General features: G+C 45.3%; 1 protein-coding gene across 1 annotated transcript in view; it reads right to left on the bottom strand.

The window, feature by feature from the left end:
• LOC147698809 (E3 ubiquitin-protein ligase TTC3-like) overlaps positions 1 to 22,850 on the bottom strand; it is a 1,497,644-nt gene that overhangs the window by 580,758 nt on the left and 894,036 nt on the right. Inside the window, exons 30-32 of the mRNA XM_086935406.1 lie at positions 15,669 to 15,725; positions 14,096 to 14,172; positions 3,743 to 3,898 (exon numbers count right to left, since the gene is read on the bottom strand). Of these exons, the coding sequence (XP_086791532.1) occupies positions 3,743 to 3,898; positions 14,096 to 14,172; positions 15,669 to 15,725 (290 nt within the window). The remainder of the gene's footprint in view (positions 1 to 3,742; positions 3,899 to 14,095; positions 14,173 to 15,668; positions 15,726 to 22,850) is intronic.

Raw genomic sequence — 22,850 nt, 5'->3', positions numbered from 1 at the left:
CTACCTACCACTAGGGCGACTAGACCCCTATATCGCCACTTCCTGACCCCGAAGACCCTATTTCCACAAAAAACAAGATGGTGACACCCTTCTCTAGCTGTTCACTTCAGATATCCCACCTTAGGGAGATGTTAGTATGAATAACTAATTTTCCGCCTGCTCTGGTGCCAAATGGGCCCCAGGGCAGGGGGTGGTGCTCCCCAGGTCTGGGCGGAAGCTAGGGCTGCATGACAAAAGGCTGCAAATGCTTTGAAGGCTCTGGCCTGAATATGCTAAATTGCGAACCATCCTGTTGGAGGAGGTGAGAACACCTTCTCCCAAGCAGGCATTGTTCCTGGCCTCTGGGAGCATGGCTCTCCCTCTTATGAGGCCAGAAATAGGTCTGTGGTCACAGGTTGGAAGATATAGATACTAGTCAGCAAACACACTAAGAGACTAGTAGGGCTATATGAAGTACCTCTAAGGTGCCCTCTAGGTGCCTGTCGCAATAAATCTGATACTAGCAATGGTACAGACTTAATTAGAGAAGGTGTTTCATATCAAACACCTCTATTCTCAGTGAAGCCAGTATGTAGCTGGGTAACTCATAATGACCAGTGCCCAGTACATGTTCTCAAAATTTCTTCCTGAACACTTTCAATGACTGGCAATGGGACTAGGTATCACATGGGTATACTGGCTCATGCAGACGTGCCCTCGCATGTAATATTTTGCACCCGGCCTTGGGGCTCAAAAGGGTTAATGTAGGGGTGACTTACATATAGTACATGCAGTGTAACTGGGTATTGCACACAGGGAGTGGGAAATGTGTTTTACAAAATGGGTTGCACCATTACATGCATTCTGCAATGGCAGTCTGCATGTAGTTTACATGAAGGGAGTCCCTTTGGGTGGCATAATACATGTTGCAGCACTTAAGGAACCTCTTTTGTACCCATGATCTGGATACCACGGGTACCATTTAACAGGGTGTTACAAGGGTGCTAAAGTTCTTGCCAATTGGGTCACAATTAACAACTGTGTAGTTTTTAGGGAATGAGCACTAGTACTGGGGCCTGGTTAGCAGGGACGCACTGCACTTTTAATCAAAAAACATCAGTACCAGTAGGCAAAAAGTGAGGGTGACCTGGTCTAAAAGAGGCCCTTTCCTATAGAGACCATCAACCCCATGTTGTCACATAAGTGCCTTCACAAATAAAATGCTACATCTAACCTTGCTTGGCAGAGTATTGTATAAACTGAGGTAGAGGAATAATTGATTGATTGATAGGCTTTATTTCGATATAAAAATATCATAAAAGCATGTACAATAAATATAAGACAGTATTTAAAACAATCAATTTCCAGATATACAAAGGGAAAAAATAGGAGGAAAAAGTGTTAAAAACAGTTAAAACAAGATTAAATTGATAATGAAAGCCTTCTTGCACGAATCAACCAACACCACTTTAAAAATTTTGACAGTACAAACAATCAGAGTTGATGTGTTAGACATTAAAATACGTAGCGCCACTTTATGTTGACGGGTGCCTAAAAGTCTGCATAAGGGTTTGAGCCATCGCCTCCTAGGCGCACAATAATCCGGACATTCAAAAAAAATGTGGGCTACCGACTCAACACGAGTGGGACAGCACGCACAAAAGGGAGAGATCCGGTTGGGGGATTTCCAACGGGCAACTAATTCACCTACTGGTAATGTTCCCACTCTGAACTTAAAAGTACGGGTACGATCAAAAGAGATGGAAATCATGTCTAAGTAGGGTTCATAGGCCACCACATCTTTAATCCCCAAAAAGGCTACAGTGGAATTGCAATGACTTGGATCTAAGAGTAGTTTTGAAGAGACCCAATCCCAGTACAATTTTTTGATCATAGCTTTAGGAGGGGCAGATCTCGATGCCCAAGCCTCGCCTAGCCCTATCTCCACTAGCAGCCGTTTTACGTCCCTCAACCATTTAATCCTAGACCAGCCTACCATTGCCATTACCTCTGATAGCGCTTCTGCATAGGAGGCTAATTCCGGCACCCGCCACAACCGAGCCCAGAGAAGCAAGGGGCGAAGTTGCGCATGATTCTTGATCGATTTACAGCCTAAGTCAAGAGACACTGGGACGGTTGGAGTACTCGACGGGAGAGCCATCAGATCTTTCAAAAATTTGCACTCAGATTTTACTAGTACATCCAAGTTACAAGTACCCCACAGCTCGGCCCCGTAAAGGGCAGCGCTAACCCCTCTAGCTTTGTAAATCTCCACCACTGGGGCTACAGGTTTACTTGTGGAGGAGCATTGTTCCTTGAGTAATGATCCGCCCACCCTTTTGTGACCAAGGAGCATTTTATTGATATGTGGATTCCAACTTAGAGAATCGTTAAGGCGGATACCCAGGTAATCAAACTCGGGTACCCTCTCCAATAAAGCAGAATTTAAAGTTGGCGGGCGCCCCGGGTTTTTAGGGGGATTCATAATCAAGTACTTGGTTTTGTCAGTGTTGATTACCAACCCCCTCAGTGAACAAAACTCCTGGAAGTTACTCAGGAGGCTCTGAAGGCCCATGGGGGACTTTGAAATAAGAAGAGTGTCATCTGCAAAAAGCAGTGTAGGAATCCTTTTACCCGCCAGGGAAGGAGCATCAGAGGGATGTCTTAACAAATGCTCAACCACTCCATTCACATAAAGAGAGAACAGAGTGGGAGCTAGCACACATCTCTGACGGACACCCCTTCCTACAGGAATCCTGTCGGTTTTTCACCGTTCGTGCCCGATCGCACTTGTGCAAAATTACCATCGTGTAATCTCACAAGGAGGGATAGAATATGCGAAGGGAGCCCCAGTTTTGATAAGACCTTCCACAACTCCTCTCTAGGTACCAGGTCAAAGGCAGTCTTAAGGTCTATAAAGGCCAAATATAGACTGCCTTTGCCCAGCACCACCACCTTCCAATACAAGAGAGCCAGTCTAAAGGCCTGTTCAATAGTCTCGGTTCCAGAACGAAAACCGGCTTGGAGGTCCGACAGAATATTGTTGTCGTCCACCGCACTTTGCCCAGCACCACCACCTTCCAATACAAGAGAGCCAGTCTAAAGGCCTGTTCAATAGTCCCGGTTCCAGAACAAAACCGGCTTGGAGGTCCGACAGAATATTGTTGTCGTCCACCCACTGGAGCACCCTTCTCAAAATCACCTTCCCTGCCACTTTTTGGGAGGAGTCGATAAGACTTATTGGCCTATAATTAGCTGGGTTGTCCCGACACCCCTTTCCCATAGAGACCATCAACCCCATGTTGTCACATAAGTGCCCTCACAAATAAAATGCTACATCTAACCTTGCTTGGCAGAGTATTGTATAAACTGAGGCAGAGGAATAATACAATGATGTGTTTAAGATCAAATCATTTTCTTTTCATTGCAAGACATTTTGTTGTCAAATGAATCTATCCTGTAGGTCAAACTGGGTGCCAAAGCAAACAAATTATTTGTAATGAGTTATCAAGGACAGGACGATATATTATCCCAGGCTAAAGAACAAGCATACAGATACCTTCGAGTTAGGGGGCATCTCTAAATACAAACAACCTGATTTCACATGGCTGCAGCTACTTTAATATTTCTTCAAATTCATATCAATAATTTGATAATTTTCATTAATTTTACACAGATTTCTTCTAATATAGAGATACAAAAGCACCATAAGTAGTTTTCAAAGAAGGACATTTGTGTCACAGAGAAAGCAATGAACACATACTCATATAAGCTCTCTCGAGTAAGGTCTGCTGTGTTATCTATTAGCCTCTGATAAGCATTGCTGCTTGAAACACCTTCATAGAAGGATTCAAACTCATCCACTTGATTACGAAGACTTTCTGGGACAGCAAAAGGTTCAGTGGCATTCAAAAACATTCTGTGAAGAAAAAATAATACATTGACATGTCAAAGCAGCAAAATAAAACACCATTTCCAAAACAGTTATTAGACTCCATCTACCCCCCTAATTCTTTGTGACAAATTTCTCTCTTTTTTTAACAAAAATCACCCACCTAATGATTTTTTGGGGGTACCTGGAGGCTCTCACAAATGAATCAACAAAATGGTTTTGTATACATATAGTAAAACATTCCTAAATATATCCAATAATATTAGAGAAGATTTACCTAGAAACACCTCGCTACTGGAAAGAGAACTGGAAGACTAAGTCTGTCATCAAGAGGACAATTGAACAATGCTATCCAGTCTCACAAGCAGATCCGTCAACATCTACATGTTAACAGGAATACCAAATTTGACAGTTTACCCATAACTTTTATAACGAAAGCTATGAAAAATAAGTTACTTACCCTCAGTAACAATCTTTCTAGATGTACCACCAGACTCTTTAGCGTATGAATCTTCTGCAAGCAAGGGTGTGTTGGATACGCATAATACAGAAGGTATACAGCACCTTTTTGAAAAGTATTTTGGCATGATCAGACGTCATGGAAGAGCTGACTGATAGAATGTGAGGAATCATTTCCAAGCAGAAGAGTGAAAATTGTCTTAACAATTTTGAGAATCCAAGTGTCTGAAATGACTGCCTGCCGGGTTGCTGCAAGTAGACGCTCATACCTGCCAGAGGGTGAATTAAAGCTGTCAAACTGCTGCGGCTATTTAACAGTTGTAGAAGGGTGCCTTTGATGAATGGACTGAACCCTCAAAGAGCCCCAGAGTGCACTAGGGAAGACAGGCCTAGTGAACATGCTTTTAAATGAGGCACTGCAGCCATGAATCAGCTTCTCCTATGAAAAACAGGGAGTCATTGTATGGCTTGTCCATCAGGTTCACATGACATCCACAGACAAATTGACTGAACTGCGACGGAGGTGTTCAAATGGCACTAGAGGAGCACACGCAGAGACTCACAGGGATAAAGATTACTTTTCCCTAAGCATCAATACACTTACATTGCATATCCTTAGACGTGAAGGGGAAATAACAGACTTGTGCTTGGACGACGAACCCTGCTCGTATAATTTTGATGTGAAGGGTGGGCAGAAAGGAACTCCTGTTCCCAGATTCACAGCAGGAATGGAAAAGTGCTTGTATGATGCCAGATGGCAAAAGCAGCTCAGAGGTACAAGCGCCCGGCTGCAGAATCTTACTCAATAATCTAGAATTGCACACTTAAACAGAAGTTAATTTTTCAGCACTTTGGTAGGCTTTCAGATTATCGCTCTAAAGGAGGCAATCTACTCAGTAGAAGGACTGGAGGGCCAATCCAACTTAAGATCAGGGGAGGTTTCCAACCCACTAGTATGTTGTACGTTTTTGTAAATATTATCAGTATAATATGAAAGCAGAGTGCCTCGTTAGCGATATATGTGTTGGGCACCATGTTAGGTAACTGAATGGCATCAGGGTGTGAGTCTAAGAAGGCATCCATCCAGGTAAACTATTGAGTACACAGCAGAGACTTCAACAAAGGATCTTCCTCAAAAGGAGAACCAAATCATTCATTCTCAATCATTAGTCAGAATTGAGAGTGTTTTAGAAATGGAAGGAGTCAACTGCAAAACCAGCCCAGATGCTATGCCTACCAGCAACATAGTTTGGGAAGTAACAGAAGGCCTGAGAACCAAACTGCTTTTGGCCAGCTCCAAAAGAAGGTCAGCCGGCGCCAAAGTCATAGCCACAAATGGAGACTAAGTCTAAGGACATGAAGGCTTCTTGGGGGTTCAAACCTGTGCAAGGAGGTGGTGGAAAAGTAGGAGAATGGCCAGGGTCAAAGAAGCTACATGCCTTAGGTCTACCATCAGCACTGGAAAATGTCTGGATGCATTCTTTCCAAAGCCAGCTTCAGCTCTTAAAAATACAATGTGATCAGGGTTGGAGACTGATAATGTCACCTTTCAGACTGGTCACTGGAAGAAGGGTGATGTCTAGAAGAGAACTCCTGCCTCTGATGCTTTTTGTGGGAGGAATTCTACTTGGAGTGCTCCTCTTTTCAAGGACTTACCTGTGGAAAGAGATTTCTCAAATATACTGATCACAAATAGTGACCAGTACTTTATGAGCAGTTAAAAGACATCTGGTCCTATTTGTTTTTTCCGGCACATTCAGGGCAATGTATTGATTCAAATCCTGCATCAACATCTCATTTCAGACAGAAGATTAAAAATGTGTAGTTATTTGCTCAATACCTGCACAATAGGTTGTTGCATTTCTCATATGCATAAATCTAAACCATGGAAAGGTAACAGAGGAAACGTTGCCCTGACTGACTGCAGTCTGGCTATACTTTTTTCTTCTTCATATTTTGTTTAAGTCCAGTCTACATCAGCATACAGCTTTTATCAGGTATTGATAAATTCTTAAATAACACTGCACTGCATCGCATAATATATTATCATTTACAATGAGTAAACTTTTACATTGTAGTTCATCAGGGTGAGTCTCGGACCGACCAATCATGCACATTACACTCTAGTACATTGTAGCGTTGATAATCTGATATTCTGGTATTGCATAGCACTCTTTGCCAATTGACACATTGTACAGATAGTATCCTTTAGTGCCTTTCGCTTACTCCCCTGCAAAAATCTCTGACACACAACCTATATATAACTATCAATCCGTGCATTCCTACATTTACCCATCCGACTGTGCATTTTGGAGATATTGTAGCAGTGGTTCACAGTAATCCCTAGGCCTGGAAGCCATCGGCAACTCTTCTGAATAGATCTCTAAGGTGTCTCTACAGTAAGTCATATCTTTGAGCCGGTCCATGAGTCTAGGGGGGCGTTTGCTGCCCCACCTCATGGCCACTCGGCGCTTAGCTAATAGGAGACCTACCACCAAAAATGTCCTCCGTCTCACTGATGCCATCTTATACATACCCAGTAGGCATATTTGTGGTGCATTAGGTATCATCTCGGACAACATGGCCGTCAGCGCCCCCGTTATTTCCTCCCAGTATTTGTGTACCTGCGGGCAGGCCCTCGCTATATGCAAGAAGTCAGCTCCCAGGGACCCACACCTGTAGCATTTATCAGTTGGTCTAAGGCCATATTTATGTAATTGGGTCGGAGTGTAGTAAAATTGGTGGAGGAATTTAAAATGCACTATAGGTAGATTACAGTTCGGCGTCATTAGTTGCAGTTGAGTGCAACTATAATCCCAGTCTTGTTCACTTATGGTGTCCCCAACATCATTTCCCATTTATTAAGTGATTTGTTAACTCTCTGTTTGCTCCGATTGTGATGTGTTGTACAAACGGGTGACCAGTTTCCTATGGTTATGTGCAATCAGTAGTGCTTGTAAAGCTTTCAATGTGGGTGGTTCTTCTGGGAATGAGTCATATAAGTCCTTCATTGCCATCTGCAATTGCATGTGAGCAAACTGCTTCATTTGTGTGCTGTGCGCACTGAGCTGTGGATCTTCCCTCCATATAAAACTACTGCGTGGGAACACATCTGCCATAGTGGTCAGTTTCATCTCAACAAATAGCTGCAACATCCTTTTTTCCTGCGTGACCGAAAGTTTCGGATGATTCGCAAGTGGAAGTGCCAGATCATAGACGGGAGATATCCCAGCCCGACTTGCTAGCATATGTCAGGCTCTCAAGATGCAGCGCACTGTTTGTATCCTATCACTGTGGGTAAAGGACACAGGGTCCGAGATAAAAGCTGTCAGTGGTGTCGGATATACACTGTCACTCTCAACCGCCACATGTGATACATAAGCGTGTGGCTGCAGCCAGTAGTAAGCATGCTGTACCTGTGCACAATAATAGAATAATTGTAGATCTGGTGCCCCCAAACATCCCTTGTGGTATGGTTTTGTCAAAGTATCCCAGCTTATTCTGGCCTGCTTCCCCGCCCACGTGAGCTTCTGTAGTGTTGTCCTCTGTTTCGTAAACAGCTCTTGTGTCAACCAAATGGGGATATTACTGATTAGATATAAAAACTTCGACAGTACAATCATCTTTTGTAGAGCTATTCGGTCCGCTAGCGAGAGGGGCATCCGCGTCCATTTGTCTATCTGTTCTTCCAGCTTTGATAGGGCTCTGTCATCATTTTCTCTCACTACCAGATCCGGTTCTCTATGCACCCATATTCCTAGATATTTCACCGAATCTGTTTGCCACTTTAGAGGATAATCCACGGGTGGTTCTGTTGAAACGGTGTGAGCGGTATTACCACTGATTTATCCCAGTTCATTCGTAGACCGGAGAAATATTCGAAACGGATATACTCCCTAATTAGCGCATTCAAATGTCTGTCCGGGTGCCGTGTAAATAGCACCATGTCATCGGCATAAAGCGAGATGCCGATTGGGGGGAAGGTGGAATTGTAGAGCTGACTGAGTGCAACTGTCAAATCTTGCATGCCAGTGGTTCTGTCATCAATGTAAATAGGATAGGTTAAAGCGGACATCCCTGCCTCTTCCCATGACTTATTCTAATAGCGTCTGACGTGTGACCATTAATTCTAACTCGGGTGCTGGGGTCTGTGTACAATATCTCTATCCATTTCAAAAATTGTACAGGAAAACTCATCCTCTGCAGCACTGTTCGCATGTGCTCCCATTCGACGCAATTAAAGGCTTTCGCCGCATCCAACAACGCCGCCGCTGCTGGGATATCAGGGTCCAGATGGTGATATAGTGCAAAAATAGTGCGGAGGTTATGAGTGGTAGATCTGTTGGGCACAAAGCCTACCTGATCTGGCAGCACTGGTTTCTCCTGTAGAAGCTGTATTCTGGTTGCGAGTATCTTGGCCAATATTTTAGCATCCATATTTATTAAAGATAACGGTCGGTACGAATCGCACCTTGTGGAATCTTTGTCTGGTTTAGGAAGAGCCACCAATAGGGTCTCTCTCAAGGATGCGGGCAATCTACCGTCATCATAACCTTCCTCGAACATTTCTGCCAAGTGTGGTATCAGCAGTTCGCTGTATGTTTTGTAAAATTCCCCAGGCAGCCCTTCCAGACCAGGTGCCTTGTTGTTTGGGAGGGAGTTATTGGCGTCCATTGTTTCGTCTTTCGTGATGCGGTGACTAAGGCAGTTGCGATGCGTATCCGACAGCCACGCTATAGCCACATCCTGCAGGGATTGATCTATCTCCTGCAAACTGGCAGTTATTTTTGTACCATAAAGGGACAGTTTCTGGGTTCGTGTATGTTCCTCCTCTAGATTTGCGATGTCTCTCTCAATCATATGTAATAGCTGTTGTATATCCTTTAGGACACCAGCATGCTTGCCAATGCACTGCCCCCTTATTGTAATTTTAAACGCTTCCCATATCGAACTTGCGCTGTCCACTGACCCCACGTTAAAATCGAAATAGTCCGTTATTGCTTGACGCAATTCACTATTGAACACTGGAGCTAAAAGAATTTCCCCCCTCAACCTCCACGTAAACGGTCTAGGTACATGCGCTGGAATTGCAAATGCCAGGCGGACTGAGGAGTGATCTGATAATGTTTTAGGTAAGTGTACTATGTCAGTGGCCCACATACATGCGTGCTGGGTGGCAAGACAAAATTCAATTCTGAACCAAGTGTTATGCGTTGTGGACATGCAGGTGCCTTCTCTACGTCCGTCGTTTTGCATAAGCCAGATATCACTCATAGCCCATACATCCATTCCATCTCGCAGCGCTCTAGCTGAACGTTTGCCATAGCGCTCATTACCTGTCGATCTATCCAAGGTCGGGACTATACACGTATTGAACACACACCCCCCCCCACCCCCCAACCCCCCCCCCCCCCCACAGGCAGTCTGGCTATACTTAATGTGTGTGTTGTTTAAAAGGGAAGGTAGTCAGCACAACCAATTATGTAATATGAGTGCAAATCACTAAATTGTGGCAGTCACGGTTTATAATGCGCTGCTCATTTGATGACAGATATCAAACTCAGGACTATATGGAAAGTATAAGAACTATATAATTTCTAATTTTGTAAGACCTACTGGCTCTATTGGTGGAAGCTAGGTCCCCCTTGCCAAAACTCGGTGTTGGTAGAACACACTGAACTTGAAGATTGTCAGAATTTAGCAACTTTGTTTTCCATTACATGACTATGACATTCATTCACCCCTACCTAGGAACATGCCCCTACGGAACTTGGCCATATCTGTGTTCTTTTGGATATCCTGAGGGTGGGGGTAACAGACATGTGTGGGTTTCCTATAGGTTTGGTGTATCCTCCAATAATAAACTGAATTCAGTGGCTTGAGAAATTAGGAAATTAAATGAGAGCAAAACTCTTGTACAGTCTTTTTGTAACAAGCATTGCCCTTGGCCTGCAGGGAAACATACCACAACCGCAGATTGTGAAATTCTGCCCATTCGAAGGTTTATATCACTGGGTGAGAGACCACCCTGATCCTGATTGGCCGGCTGAGAAAATGTGCTAAACATAACATTTGTGAGATTGTATGCTTTTCTTCCACAAACATGGAAATTCCCTCCAGTCATCCGTTTGCATAGACATATATTCATGCCATGGGTACCATACATGCATGTGTTTTATTGAATTTATTATTCCCCCTTATGTAAAGAATGGGTGCAGTGCAGATGGGAAATTTGGAGAGCAACAGAAAGTAAAATGCAGCCTTGGGGTAACTTTTTTGGTCATCAGACTGATGCCTGTGCTGTACTGAAGCATACAAAAACCAAACATTTTTGATATCGTTCAGACCACATTGACAGTATACCGACTTAACACTGTCACAGTTTTTACTTGTTACTGCCCACTATGCTAGACCCACCCACACAAGATTATTAGTGTTTTTATAGGCGGCAACACTAGGCGGTGGAATTATTGCTGTACCACAAAAAAAAAATCTGAACTTTGTCACAGAAATGTGAGGGAATTCCGTTTTTTGAACAGATGTTCGACATATGCAGGGCATTCTGGCTAAGAAAACATGATGGCATTCACACAGGCAACACTACCTAGGACGTATTTGCAGAGTGTTATTTCCAGAATGTCTAGGGTTGGTAGAGTTAACCGAGCACTGGCCAACCCCATGTCTAAACATTGCAGCCACGCGCATCCAAAAAGAAGACTATTTCCAAATGTTATCCTTGCACTCTCCAGGGTCTTGTTCTTGGACCATTCCTGTTGCAATCAGTCCCACCATTCACTTTTTGGGTACCATTTTAATCAGTAGTAGTGTGGGAATGCAGGAAGGTAAGACATTTGCTATCATCTACTGAATTTCTCTATACCTTTTGCTTTTATTGTAAGTCAGTATCCACAAAAACATATTTTTTAAACTTCCTCAGAAATACCCGTCATTACAGGTGTTCTAGAATTTTAAGTGGTTCAAATGCCACCCTATCAATAAACTCAGGTTCTTGGGAAAATTTTAAAAAATACATCGCTTTTTATTCACCCAGATAAGACTCCGAAATCATGGATGAATTATTTAGTAGTGTCAGGGAACATATAAACTGGTTTCTGACATGTTAATAGCAGACAAAACACACATTTCTTAAATTTGGGTACACTATTATTAGTGAATAGTTTATCTTCCCACATATGCCTAGCTTTGACATAAATGACAGGGAAAGCAAAAGTATTCTAATGATCAACTTGTAATAAGTGGGTATACTGTGATTTTGCAGTTTTCCTATCCTCCTGGGTGGGGCCAAAACTAGGAAAAAAAATGCTGGCTTACTACCAACTGTTTACAGCTCAACGCCCTCAAAACCGAGGTGATGGTATTAGGGAAACATCCTGATCTGTGGGGTGCGAGCTGCTGGCCTAACGGGCTGGGACCCCCCCTAAACCGGTCTCCGAACTTAAAAATCTTGGCGTGTGGCTGGACTCCAAACTAACCTTCTCGTGTCATACTAAGAAGATGGCATCTACATGCTTCGGCATTCTTCGTGGTTTGAGGCCTATCCTCAAATTTTTTGATGCCTCCACTCGCCAGATGGTGATTCAAGCTAGCGTATCATCAAGGCTTGACTACACGAGTTCACTGTTTTTGGGTGCCAATCAGGCGGAGGTCCTGCGACTCCAAAGGGTGCAGAACGCAGCTGCCAGGGCCCTGGTAGGCCTGCCACGCTTCTGTTCAGCCCGCAGTACAATCTCTAAACTGCACTGGCTGCCTGTAATCAGACGCATAGAGTTTAAGACTCTGTGTTTCGCGTTTAAAATTCTTAAAACCGACACCCCTACCATCCTCCAGCACCTCCTGACCCTGTACACTCCTCCACGTAGCCTTCGCTCTGCAGGTCAAAATCTAGCACTTGTTCCACGCTTCCAAAAATGCAGACTAGGCGGCTGATCCTTCACTGTGTTGGCCTTCAAGCTCTGGAACGCGCTCCCTGTGCATATTCGATCTTTAGAAGATCTCTTTGCTTTCAGGAAAGCTGTTAAAACGTATCTTTTCCCCCTGCCTTATTAAAATTTCCCTACTTTGTCTATTTTTGTTAGTTATGTTACCTTCTCAGATATAGCGCCGGGACGCCCCTTCGCTGGGGCAGCTGTGCGCTCAAAACAATCAATTAACATAACATAACATTAACGTAGATATCAGAATGTGCAGATGGGCATATTCTCAATGGGTGCCCATCAAGAATGTTAAAAATCATAGTCAATAATGGCAACCTACAAAACTGTAAATAGACCAGGTGTGACATGTATTATAAAGTAAACAAAGGTTTCTTGTAGTTTAATGTAAGTAAACTATTACTAATTTAGTAATCCACTTCTATTCAATGTCAAATTAATCAATCTAAAGCAGCAGCAGAGATATGGATCCACAAAGGACAAAATGCATTCCTGTTATTTACACAGTATTATATACCATATTGAAAGTCCTTTATGATGATCACATTGAGAAGACAAATACTATTAACAAAGGGCAGAAGTATCCCCTTAGGAAACTCCATCATTGCATTTTCTTCAATGTTGTTGATTGAGTAGATTTTTTGCAGTCTTGCAGCCATTTACTGTGCTGCCTTACCAGACCCCAATTTCTAACCTTACATTCTCCTTCCGAGTTTCCCAAGAGTCTTCTACCTGCTCTTAATAATCTACATGTGCTCAATTCACATCAGTACTAATAAAGGACTTCTATTAACCCATAGGTTGAAACACCATACAAATATAGGCACTGAAATTAAAGGCAATTTATTTAGGGCAGGCGGGTTGGGAATGAGCCTGTTACAAGGTCCGTAGTAAAATACAATGTGTCACCCCGGCAACTCCAGCGTGAAAATGTACAGACATTGCGCTTTCTAGGCAGTGGCGAAAAGATTGAGCCCAATGCCAAAAGATGCCCTACACCACCTACGGGTGCAACTGTCATTCTCATTTGCGAGGCGTCAGGGATTGAGTTAATCTGCTTCAATGTTTAGAGATCCCACAGTGTGGGTCACGATCGGAGAAATGCCCTGGTAATCCAGTCACTTCCAGAGAGAGACTCTTGGCACAGAACTAGAAATTACACCATGCCATAATTGTTGCATTCAAGAATGGAAGTGGTGTTGTCTACGAACACATGAATCGGCCTCCCTTTGATGGTTGGAAGGAAGGTTTTAATGACAAGTGAATAACATGCCACTTCAACAGCTTCTGCCAGAGACCATAGCCCTAGCTGGATACCTCTCCCAGATGGCCTCCCCCAGATGGCCTCCCCATCCCTGAAGTGATGCATCTATTATTGCTGCCACGTCTGGGTGGGGCAAGTACAGGGGTCTGCCACTGACCCAATCAGAGTGTAGCAGCCACCACTGCAGATCTTTTGCAGCCTCCTCAAAAACGGGGGTACAATCTGACTGGTACCCCTGCTGCTGTGCCTACTAGAAATTCAGATCCCACTGCTGAGCCTGCAACAATCATCTGGCATGTTTCACCTGCAGCATGAAGGAGACTGCTAGTCACAGTAACTCACAATCTGCACTGAAATCCGGAACAGAAGGTGAAACATCGGGATCATAATCCAAATGTTCTGCACTCTCCACTATCGGGTGGAAGTCACAAAAGTGCACTGTATCTAAATAGGCTCCAAGGAATGGAAGCATCTGTGAAACAAGGAATCTCTGGGAAGAAGTATTACAACTACACATTTTAAAAATTAAAGCAGATAACGGATACTTACAATGAATTTTCAACTGCAAATATATGGTCATCATCTTGAGGTACAGTACCCATTCCTCCGGACAAAAGTAGAACAGACTAATAAAAAAGATAAAGGTAGTGATTAAAGTTTTTTGCTCCAATGGAATCCATACTAAATTGTAGCTACATTTTTAACAGCTACTTCTTACATCTGTAATTCTTTCTAATGCACCAAAAACTCACAAGCATAAGACAGACCGTAAAGAAACACTTTTTTTAACGTTGCACTAATTAAAAACACTGTCAGTATGATTATATTCACGTATGATGTTGATATAAATGTTTCCCAATACAATCTCAGTAAAGTTTTATAAATAAGGTGAAATTAAAAAATTCTGGTTTGCCAACGTCATCAGCCCCACATCTACCATCTCAAATAAAAATATAAATATATCTTCAAGCATCTTATTTAGAGCATGTCCTTTTGGACTGACAAAGACAGGCCCAACAATTGCAATATCACCTGCCAATAGAACGGTCTGCTGTCTAATTGATGCAGTAAGAAGAGATGGTTGTTTATTGAACATGTACCTCACCCTCTTGCCATGAACACACATTCTAAACCAGCTACAGAAACAAGGATTATGGTAAAGCCAGTAAACTCTATTGTGTGTACTACTTGCAAATCAACAGTACACAACTACATTTTTGCAAAGATCTAAAGAGAACATCAAAGGCTCTTCAATAACATTTTCTGGAAAATTAATTACATTACATGACTAAAGACCTTATTTATTTATTGGTGTAGAGAGTACTCCATCTCAACAGTGGCATAGTTCCCTTCACAGCAATACAGTGATATGCCTGCCAAATGTAACAGTGGCAAAACTTCTCTGACCGCCTTGGCGGGTAAGGTCTGTTAGATTTAGATGGGCGGACATGTAGTCATTTGTTACTACCTTTACCTTCAGGTCAACTTGGTGGTATGAAATAGTAAAAATATTATAATACTCCCCTCGCCATGGAAAAAGTCCCCCATGGCGAGGGGAGCTTAACTTTTTTTCTTTTTAAAAAGAAAATCCTGTTTCGGGATTTTCTTTCTGAAAAGAAAAAAAGACTACTGCTTGCCACTGGGCTGCGTTGGAAGGACAGAGTCCTGTAGCAAACAGTAAAATGCATTGAGGGGAACTGGCGTGACAGTGGTTCCTGCCAATTCCTTTATAAATGGATATTTAGTTGCCGGTCATTTATAAATTCGGTGGACAGCCTACCTCTCCACCCTCGAGATGGAATAATTTAATCCATCTCCCATGGCGGACCGATGGACATTCCGCCTATATCTACATCAGGCCGAAAGTGTTGTAGCAACATGTGTAGCCTGTAAGGCCTAATCAATAGCAGCTATATTAGTCATCAGCAAATAAAATGAGTTACTCTACTGCGTTTCCCCAAATCATTTCATTGTTTCTGAAATGCACTACAATAACTGTCAGTAGATTGCCACATAGATCATTGAAGTGAATAAATACTCAAAACAGATAAACAATTTTCTCGTCCAAGTAAAAAATACTTCAGTAGCTTTATTAACAATATTCAAATCAATAACGTGGTACCTTAGGCTCTTTTTGCTTCCTTTTTCTGTGCTTATTTTTAACTTTAATCCTGCTACCCTAAAGAAAAAAGGGCAGACGGACATCGGTACTTAGTACAGAATTATTTTGGTAGATTTGAGTGACTGCTTTAAGGGCAACACATAGACTGCAATAGCACATAAATGCCAGATAAGTTACATTTCAAAGTAATGCATCTAGAACAGACATTTCTAAAAATGCACATGGACATAAACGGATATTAAAATACTGCAAGTTCTACATCTTGAATATCTCGGTTTCTGACCTCGGTTACTCTTACATGGGATCACCATAATGTCTGCCGAGAAAAACATTATTATTTAGTGAAAATGTCATGTTAACCTAGATTAAAACTCAAATGTATAATTCATTTAGTTGCTTTTATCTACTAAACTGTCTCAAGTAACAAAAAAATCAAATATTTAGAAAGTAACGCAGCAGAAGACAACATAAAGTTTATGTTTCCAATATTAAGAGCAAATGAACATTTGAAATGACTACTTGCAAACATACAGACAATTCCGCATTAATCTTGACCACTTTTGACATATGTCAGCAATACATTGTAAAGATTTTGTAAGAATAAGCCAGTTAGTTGGGTTTGTAACCATCATGTTCCGAACACAAGCTGCTGCGTCAGCCTGTGCAGACCACTGCTCGTCATGTCACAGACTGAACATGGTGAGTGCAGTGCAGTACATGAATGCATTGTATGAGTTAATAAGATTTACACTCTGCCGCTGGTTTCTTTTACATTAATTATAATAGTGGATTTTTTTGTATTATCAGTACCATCAAATTGCAATGTCTCCATTATATTTCTAAACTAATAAATCAGCACTTTACAAAACGAAACCCCAGTCATATTTTAAGGCATCTAGGATGTTGCACGGTTTCAGATGCACAAGTTACTACTTGAGTAACGATATATCTGTAAGAGACATTAGTTGGCGATGGATGCCTTACCTTAGAATTTTCCCCAGGCGTCAGACTGGATCCAGAAATTTTTCCTCAGCAGTACCCCTGTGCGTCGGAAGGTGGCGGTGTGTGGCTCCGTGTCCGTCGCTGGCGTCGTAGGCACCGAGATGACATCACAGAGACTACTTAGGCGCCACCCATGCGCGCTGACGTCAGTTCTGTACACGATTTTCCACGCCAGGAACACAGAGCCATGCAAGAAACTGACCACTGGTGACATGAAACTAGGGCCCTGAAAGGGATGCCCTTAAGCCTAGAAATCAGTTCGCAGGACAGGGAGGACGGGTGGGGGCAGTAAGGAATCTATCACTAACTAATGTCTCTTACAGATATATCGTTACACAAGTAGTAACTTGTGCGTCTGAAAGAGACACGTTAGTGATAGATTCCTTACCTTAGAATAGATACCTCAGCAATATCAACCCCGGTGGAGGGTCTGTGAACAAGATTCCACCAGAAAGTCACGGAGAACAGAACGGTAAAAAAAAGCTGGTCTGTTTGTGCACAGCCCGACCTTTTTTGGCGCTCACGTGACCAACAAAAAGTTGGTCATCCACCAGGAACACTTGTGTGCGCTTCAGCTAGAACGAAAGCGCACATTTTGGGTCCAGACTGTGGACCCTCTCCCTCTTTTGAAGGATGCGGAGGTGGAAAGAAGGTGGGCAAGGTGATGGTCTGCCCAATGTGGAAGGGCGTGACAACCTTTGACAAGAAAGTAGGACGAGTCCTTAAAACCACCTTGTCTGGATGAACAGAAAGAAAAGGAGGTTTAGAAGAAAGAGCCTGGAGCTCACTCACTCTTCTGGCAGAAGTGATAGCTACCAGGAAAGGCATCTTGAGAGTGAGAAGACGTAAGGGACAGTTAATGAGGAGGCTCAAAGGGAGCGCACAACTGATCGGACAAGACAAGATTTAAGTCCCATTGAGGTCCTATGAAAGGCACGGGAGGAAACGTGTGTATAATGCCTTTGAGGAAGCAATTAACAACCAGGGACTTAAAAAGAGAAGGCTGATCTGGAAGCCGTAGAAAGGCAGAGATGGCCGAAAGATAACCTTTGATAGTGCCCAGAGCAGAGCCCTGCTGGGCCAATGAGAGAAGGAACAGAAGGACCATCGAAAGAAATGTTGTTTCACCTGGAGGGGTATACTGTTTTAGTGGAGGGACGCCTGGCTGAAAGAATGACATCACAGACTTCGGGAGGAAGGTCGAAAGCTTTCAACTGTCGCCGCTCAATCTCCACGCATGGAGGTGGAGGCTGGACAAGTTCGGGTGGAGGACCGTCACCTGCTGCTGCGACAGAAGATCCTACTGAAGAGGTAGTCGGACGGATTGGGAGATCGATCACCATGCTGAGTAGCTCGGGATACCAGTATCTTTGTGCCCAATCCGGAGCCACAAGGATGACTTGAGCCCGGTCGCGCTGAATCTTCTTCAGCACTTTGGGCAGATATCGTATAGGCATAAAAGCGTACAACAGACAGCAGCTCCACTCGCGACGAAAAGCGTTGCCGAGTGAGTGCCGCCTTGGATATTACAACGCGCAGAACTGATGACATTGCACGTTCTCTTCGGTGGCGAATAGATCTAACCAAGGCTCTGCCCACTGCAAGTTCAGACGCTATTCGTGATCCATCATGCATCGGCGGCTGAGTTTATCCGGCTTGGCGTTCAGAGATCCTGGCAGGTGTTGAACCATCAAGGTAATGCCTTGATGTTCCAGCCATGTCCAGAGGCATTGAGCCTCCTGACATAGGGGCCATGACCCAACCCGCACTGTTTGTTGCAGTACCACATGGCGGTGGTGTTGTCCGTGAACACCTGCACTACACTTCCCCAGACAGAGGGAAGGAATGCTTTCAGTGCAAGTCGAATTGCTCGAAGCTCAAAAAGGTTGATATGGAGCCAGGACTCCGCCGGAGACTAGAGGGCGCTGATATTCGCCTCTCCCAAGTGGCCGCCCCATCCCAGGAGGGACACAACCATCACCACTGTGTGCTCCATTTGGGGAAGGAAGAGGGATCTGCCATTGACCCAATCGTGATTCGTGAGTCACCACTGCAATTGTTGTGCAGTGCCCTCCGAGATCCGGACGTGATCGGACAGGTTGCCCTGATGCTGTGCCCACTGGAACTTCAGGTCCCACTGCAGAGCCCACATATGCCATGTTGCATGTTGTACTAGCAGGATACAGGAGGCCATTAGGCCCAGGAGCCAGAGGGTCATCCTGACTGAAACCCGGGATAGAGGCTGAAAGATCTGAACCATAGCCTGAATATCCCGGACTCGCAGCTTGGGAGGATAAACACGAAACTGCGTTGAATCCAGAACCGCTGAAGGGGAGCTTCTGAAAGGGGCTTAGGTGCGACTGCGGGACGTTGATGGAGAACCCCACTGAGCGACTGCGGCACGTTGATGGAGAACCCCAGCAAATGCAGGAGGTCAGCTGTAGTCTGGAGGTAGGAGACGACTGCTTGGGGCAAGCCTGCATTCAACAACCAGTTGTCGCGATAGGGGGACCCCTGATCTGAGCTGCGACCACCACCATCACTTTCGTGAACAACCCAGAAGCACCGGTAAGGCCGAAGTAGAGCACAGCAAACTGAAAATGCCCTTGGCCTACCGTGAACTGCAGGTAACGCCGGTGGGCCAGCAGGATAGGGATATGAAAATATGCGTCCTGCAAGTCCAACGCTACCATCCAGTGTCCAGGGTTGAGGGCAGCCAAGACCTGAGCCAGAGTCAACATCTTGAACTTCTCCTTCCGGAGGAAGCGGTTGACGTTCCTGAGGTCCAAGATGGGGCACAGGCCCCCTTTCTCCTTCTTGGGGACCAGAAAGTGGTGGGAATAACAACCATGTACTACTTCTGTCCCAGGAACGTGCTCAGTGCCCTCCTTGGCCAAGAGGGCCGTGACTTCCTGCTGGAGAAGCGCAAAATGGTCCCCCAACATGCGGTGCAACTGAGTGGCATGGCCGGAAGGGCAGTCTCGAAGTGGAGCGAGTAGCTCTTTCGGACGATTTGCAGCACCCACCTGTCCAAGGTAGCGGAACGTCAGTGGGAGAAGTGATGGCGAATCCTGCTGCCCACCGGCGTGGGGTGTGCCCTAAAGCTCGGACTAGGAAGGCTTTGAGGCAGATGCTGCAGGAGCAGAGGTGGACTGACCCGCACGTTGGTCCCCTGTCCCACCGCGGCGGTACCATGTCTGCAGCAGCACTGAGGTTGGTTCTGCGCAGGCTTCTGGCTGGACGAACGTGTCGGGCGCCACTTCCGTGGCCACGAAAGGAACGAAAAGCAGACGTGGCCGGGCGCGTGGTGGAGAGACCCAAGGACTTGGCCGTAGCCCGTAAGTCCATAAAACGCTCCAGCACACTATCTGCATTATCACCAAATAGGCGAGCACTATGAAAGGGCATGTCTATAAGAGAACTTTGAACATCCCCATAAAAATCCAGTGGACGGCAACCAGGAGTGGTGACGGAGGGCCTCTTTCGTGGCAATCACCCTACCGAGCGAGCCGACACCGGATGGCGAACTTTCCTGCATCTTTCATCTCCGCAACAGCTCGGGAAAGCACTGTCCGAACCTCCTCAGGACACCGAGGCAGCATCTGCGCAACAGTGTCGCACACAGCGTGGGAGTAGCGGCCCAAGAGGCATGAAGTGTTCACCTTCCGCAGCCCTAAGCTGGCTGATGAAAACAGTTTCTTTCCTAACTGTTCCAGCTTCTTGGATTCCTTATCCGGCGGAGAAGTAGGGAATGTGCTTCGGGAAGTGGAGTCTTGGATGACCAGTCTCTCCGGGGTAGGGTGGGTTGTCAAAAAACAGAGACACCCGGGGCCGGGCGATGACGCCTGGCTACGGTTTTATCCACAGGAACCCGAATGGCTGGTCTAGACCAGGTGCCCATCAGTACATCAGTTAACGCCTCATTGAACGGTAGCAGGGGCTCCATAGAGCTTGCCGCTGGCTTAAGTACTTCAGTGAGGAGATTAGTTTTGAGGCTCACCGTAGGCAGATCAAGAGCCTCAGCTGCTGTACGGAGCACCACAGTGAATGTGTCGCCCTCCTCCATAGCCACAGCAGGAGGAGAAAGAAATCCAGGGTCAGAGGAGAGGTCAAGGCCACCTGCATCCTCCAACTCTTCTGTCCATTCCTTTTCCGACCCGCACTGCCATGCGAGAGGGTCCTCAGACCCCCTTCCCAGTTGTCCCCTTCCTCCTATGCCTGTGAAACAGACTGCAGCCGTGGGGGGGGGGGGACAGGGGAAAATAAATGGTCAATGAGGCGTTAACTGATGTACTGATGGGCACCTGGTCTAGACTAGCCATTCGGGTTCCTGTGGATAAAAAAAACGTAGCCAGGCGTCATCGCATGAACCCTGTACCCCTACAGTGTCTAAGTCCATTCTTACACATTGTAAGTGCAGTGCTGCCATAAGAGTATATGGTGCTGGGAGCTTGTCATTACCTACTCCACAGCACCACAATGCCTACACTGAAAACTGAGAAGTTTGGTATCAAACTTCTCAGCACATTAAACCAACACAGATGCTAGTGTGGGATTTAATGAAAAATGCACACAGAGGTCATCTTAGAGATGCCCCCTGAAAAACGATCAACCTATGGAGGGTTCCCGGACTGGTCCACACCAACCTGCCACCATGTGACATGTTTCTGGGCCCCTAGAGCCGGTGTATCTGGTAGAGACTATTCTAGCCGCAGATTTCTTAACGTAGAATTATCCCCAGGCATGAGACTGGATCCGGAAAAAAATTTGCCCAGCATCCCTGTGCGCCGGGGGGACGGCATCACGCAACTCCGCCCTGACGTTGTCTGCGTAAGTGACGTCAGCGAGATCACATAAGTACAACCCCGGCGCGCCTACGTCAGTTTTCTTCTGAGAACTTTTCTGCTCCACAACGCGGAGCCATGCGACAAAACTGGGACAGTATGGGAACAGTATAGGAACAGTGTGAGAAAGAGCAGAAAGACAGAAAAGCAATGGTGAGGAACAACACCATAAGGGGCAGTGGCAGACACTCCAGCACCTAAGGGCAGGGAAAAGAATAAAGAGTAGAGCACCTCTCTGATCAGCAACCCTGCTAGTACGGAAATAGCCCCCCTAGAGAAAAAGAACATATAAAAAAATGCCTGGACTACAACCCCAATCAATAACAATGAAGGGGAGCCAGTCCGGGACAAACAAGGAACAACAAACCCCAGAACAGCCCCAGCACAGAATGTGACATCCCCAAAAAGAACAAGAGCAGAGGCCCGCCCAAAAGACCCCAACCCAGAGGGCAGCAGAGAAGGATAGGGGCCAGAACCCCAATCACTGAAAGGGGGAAGAGGAAGGGAGGGGTTAAAGGCAGCCCCAACCTGGAGCAACCAGAGCGTAAGGGCACAGAAGCACCTATAAACCTATCCTCTAATGACCAAAAGGGAGGATTCGGAACAAATAACAGGACAACAGTCTGCCAAAAAAAAAGACCAAAAGAATGCACTCACAGAAGACATAGCCACCCACAGGGAGGCGAGTGCAGAAGACCAAGCCAAAGGTCCTCGCAGAACAGGGAGGAAGGACGGGTCGTGAATGAATCAGTGGCTAGAATCGTCTCTACCAGATACACTGTTACCGAAGGTAAGTAACTCGTACATCTGATAGAGACTACTAGCTGCAGATTTCTTAAGGTAGAATAGATACCCTAGATATACCCAAGGGGAAGGAGGGTCTGCGAGAGGACCCCACCAGCCTGTACATAATAGAGAGTCCCGCAGGGGACGAGGCTAACGGACAGGGAAAAGAACCCCGTCCCCCCAGGCAAATGGAACCCCTGCATCCAGAAGACCCCCAACCCCAGAGGGGATGCGGGAAGACAAGAAGAGAGGCAGCCCGCTGTCAAGCAGCAGGAGAAACAAAGGCAAGGTTAAGGAGGCCAAAGCGCCCCACACCCATTCAAGGTATCAAGAACCTCCACTAGGAGCCCCAAGGCCCAAGAAATGAAGAATAGAACCTAGGAAGAAGAGCAACCTAGAGACTCCAAGGAAAAGAGGTAGATTGAAGGCAAACCCACCCCCCACCAGGACGCCCAATGAAGAGGGCAGCCAAGCCTATCACAGTCGGAAGGCAATGGATAAGACAGAATGGCGCCTTTCGGCAATAAGGCAAGCGGAGCAGACGGGTAGC

The sequence above is a fragment of the Lissotriton vulgaris genome, chromosome 8 (assembly GCF_964263255.1).
Source record: "Lissotriton vulgaris chromosome 8, aLisVul1.2, whole genome shotgun sequence".
Taxonomy (NCBI): Eukaryota; Metazoa; Chordata; class Amphibia; order Caudata; family Salamandridae; genus Lissotriton; species Lissotriton vulgaris.
The sequence above is the reverse complement of the archived record's forward strand: the minus strand, read 5'-3'. Positions and strand labels throughout refer to the sequence as shown.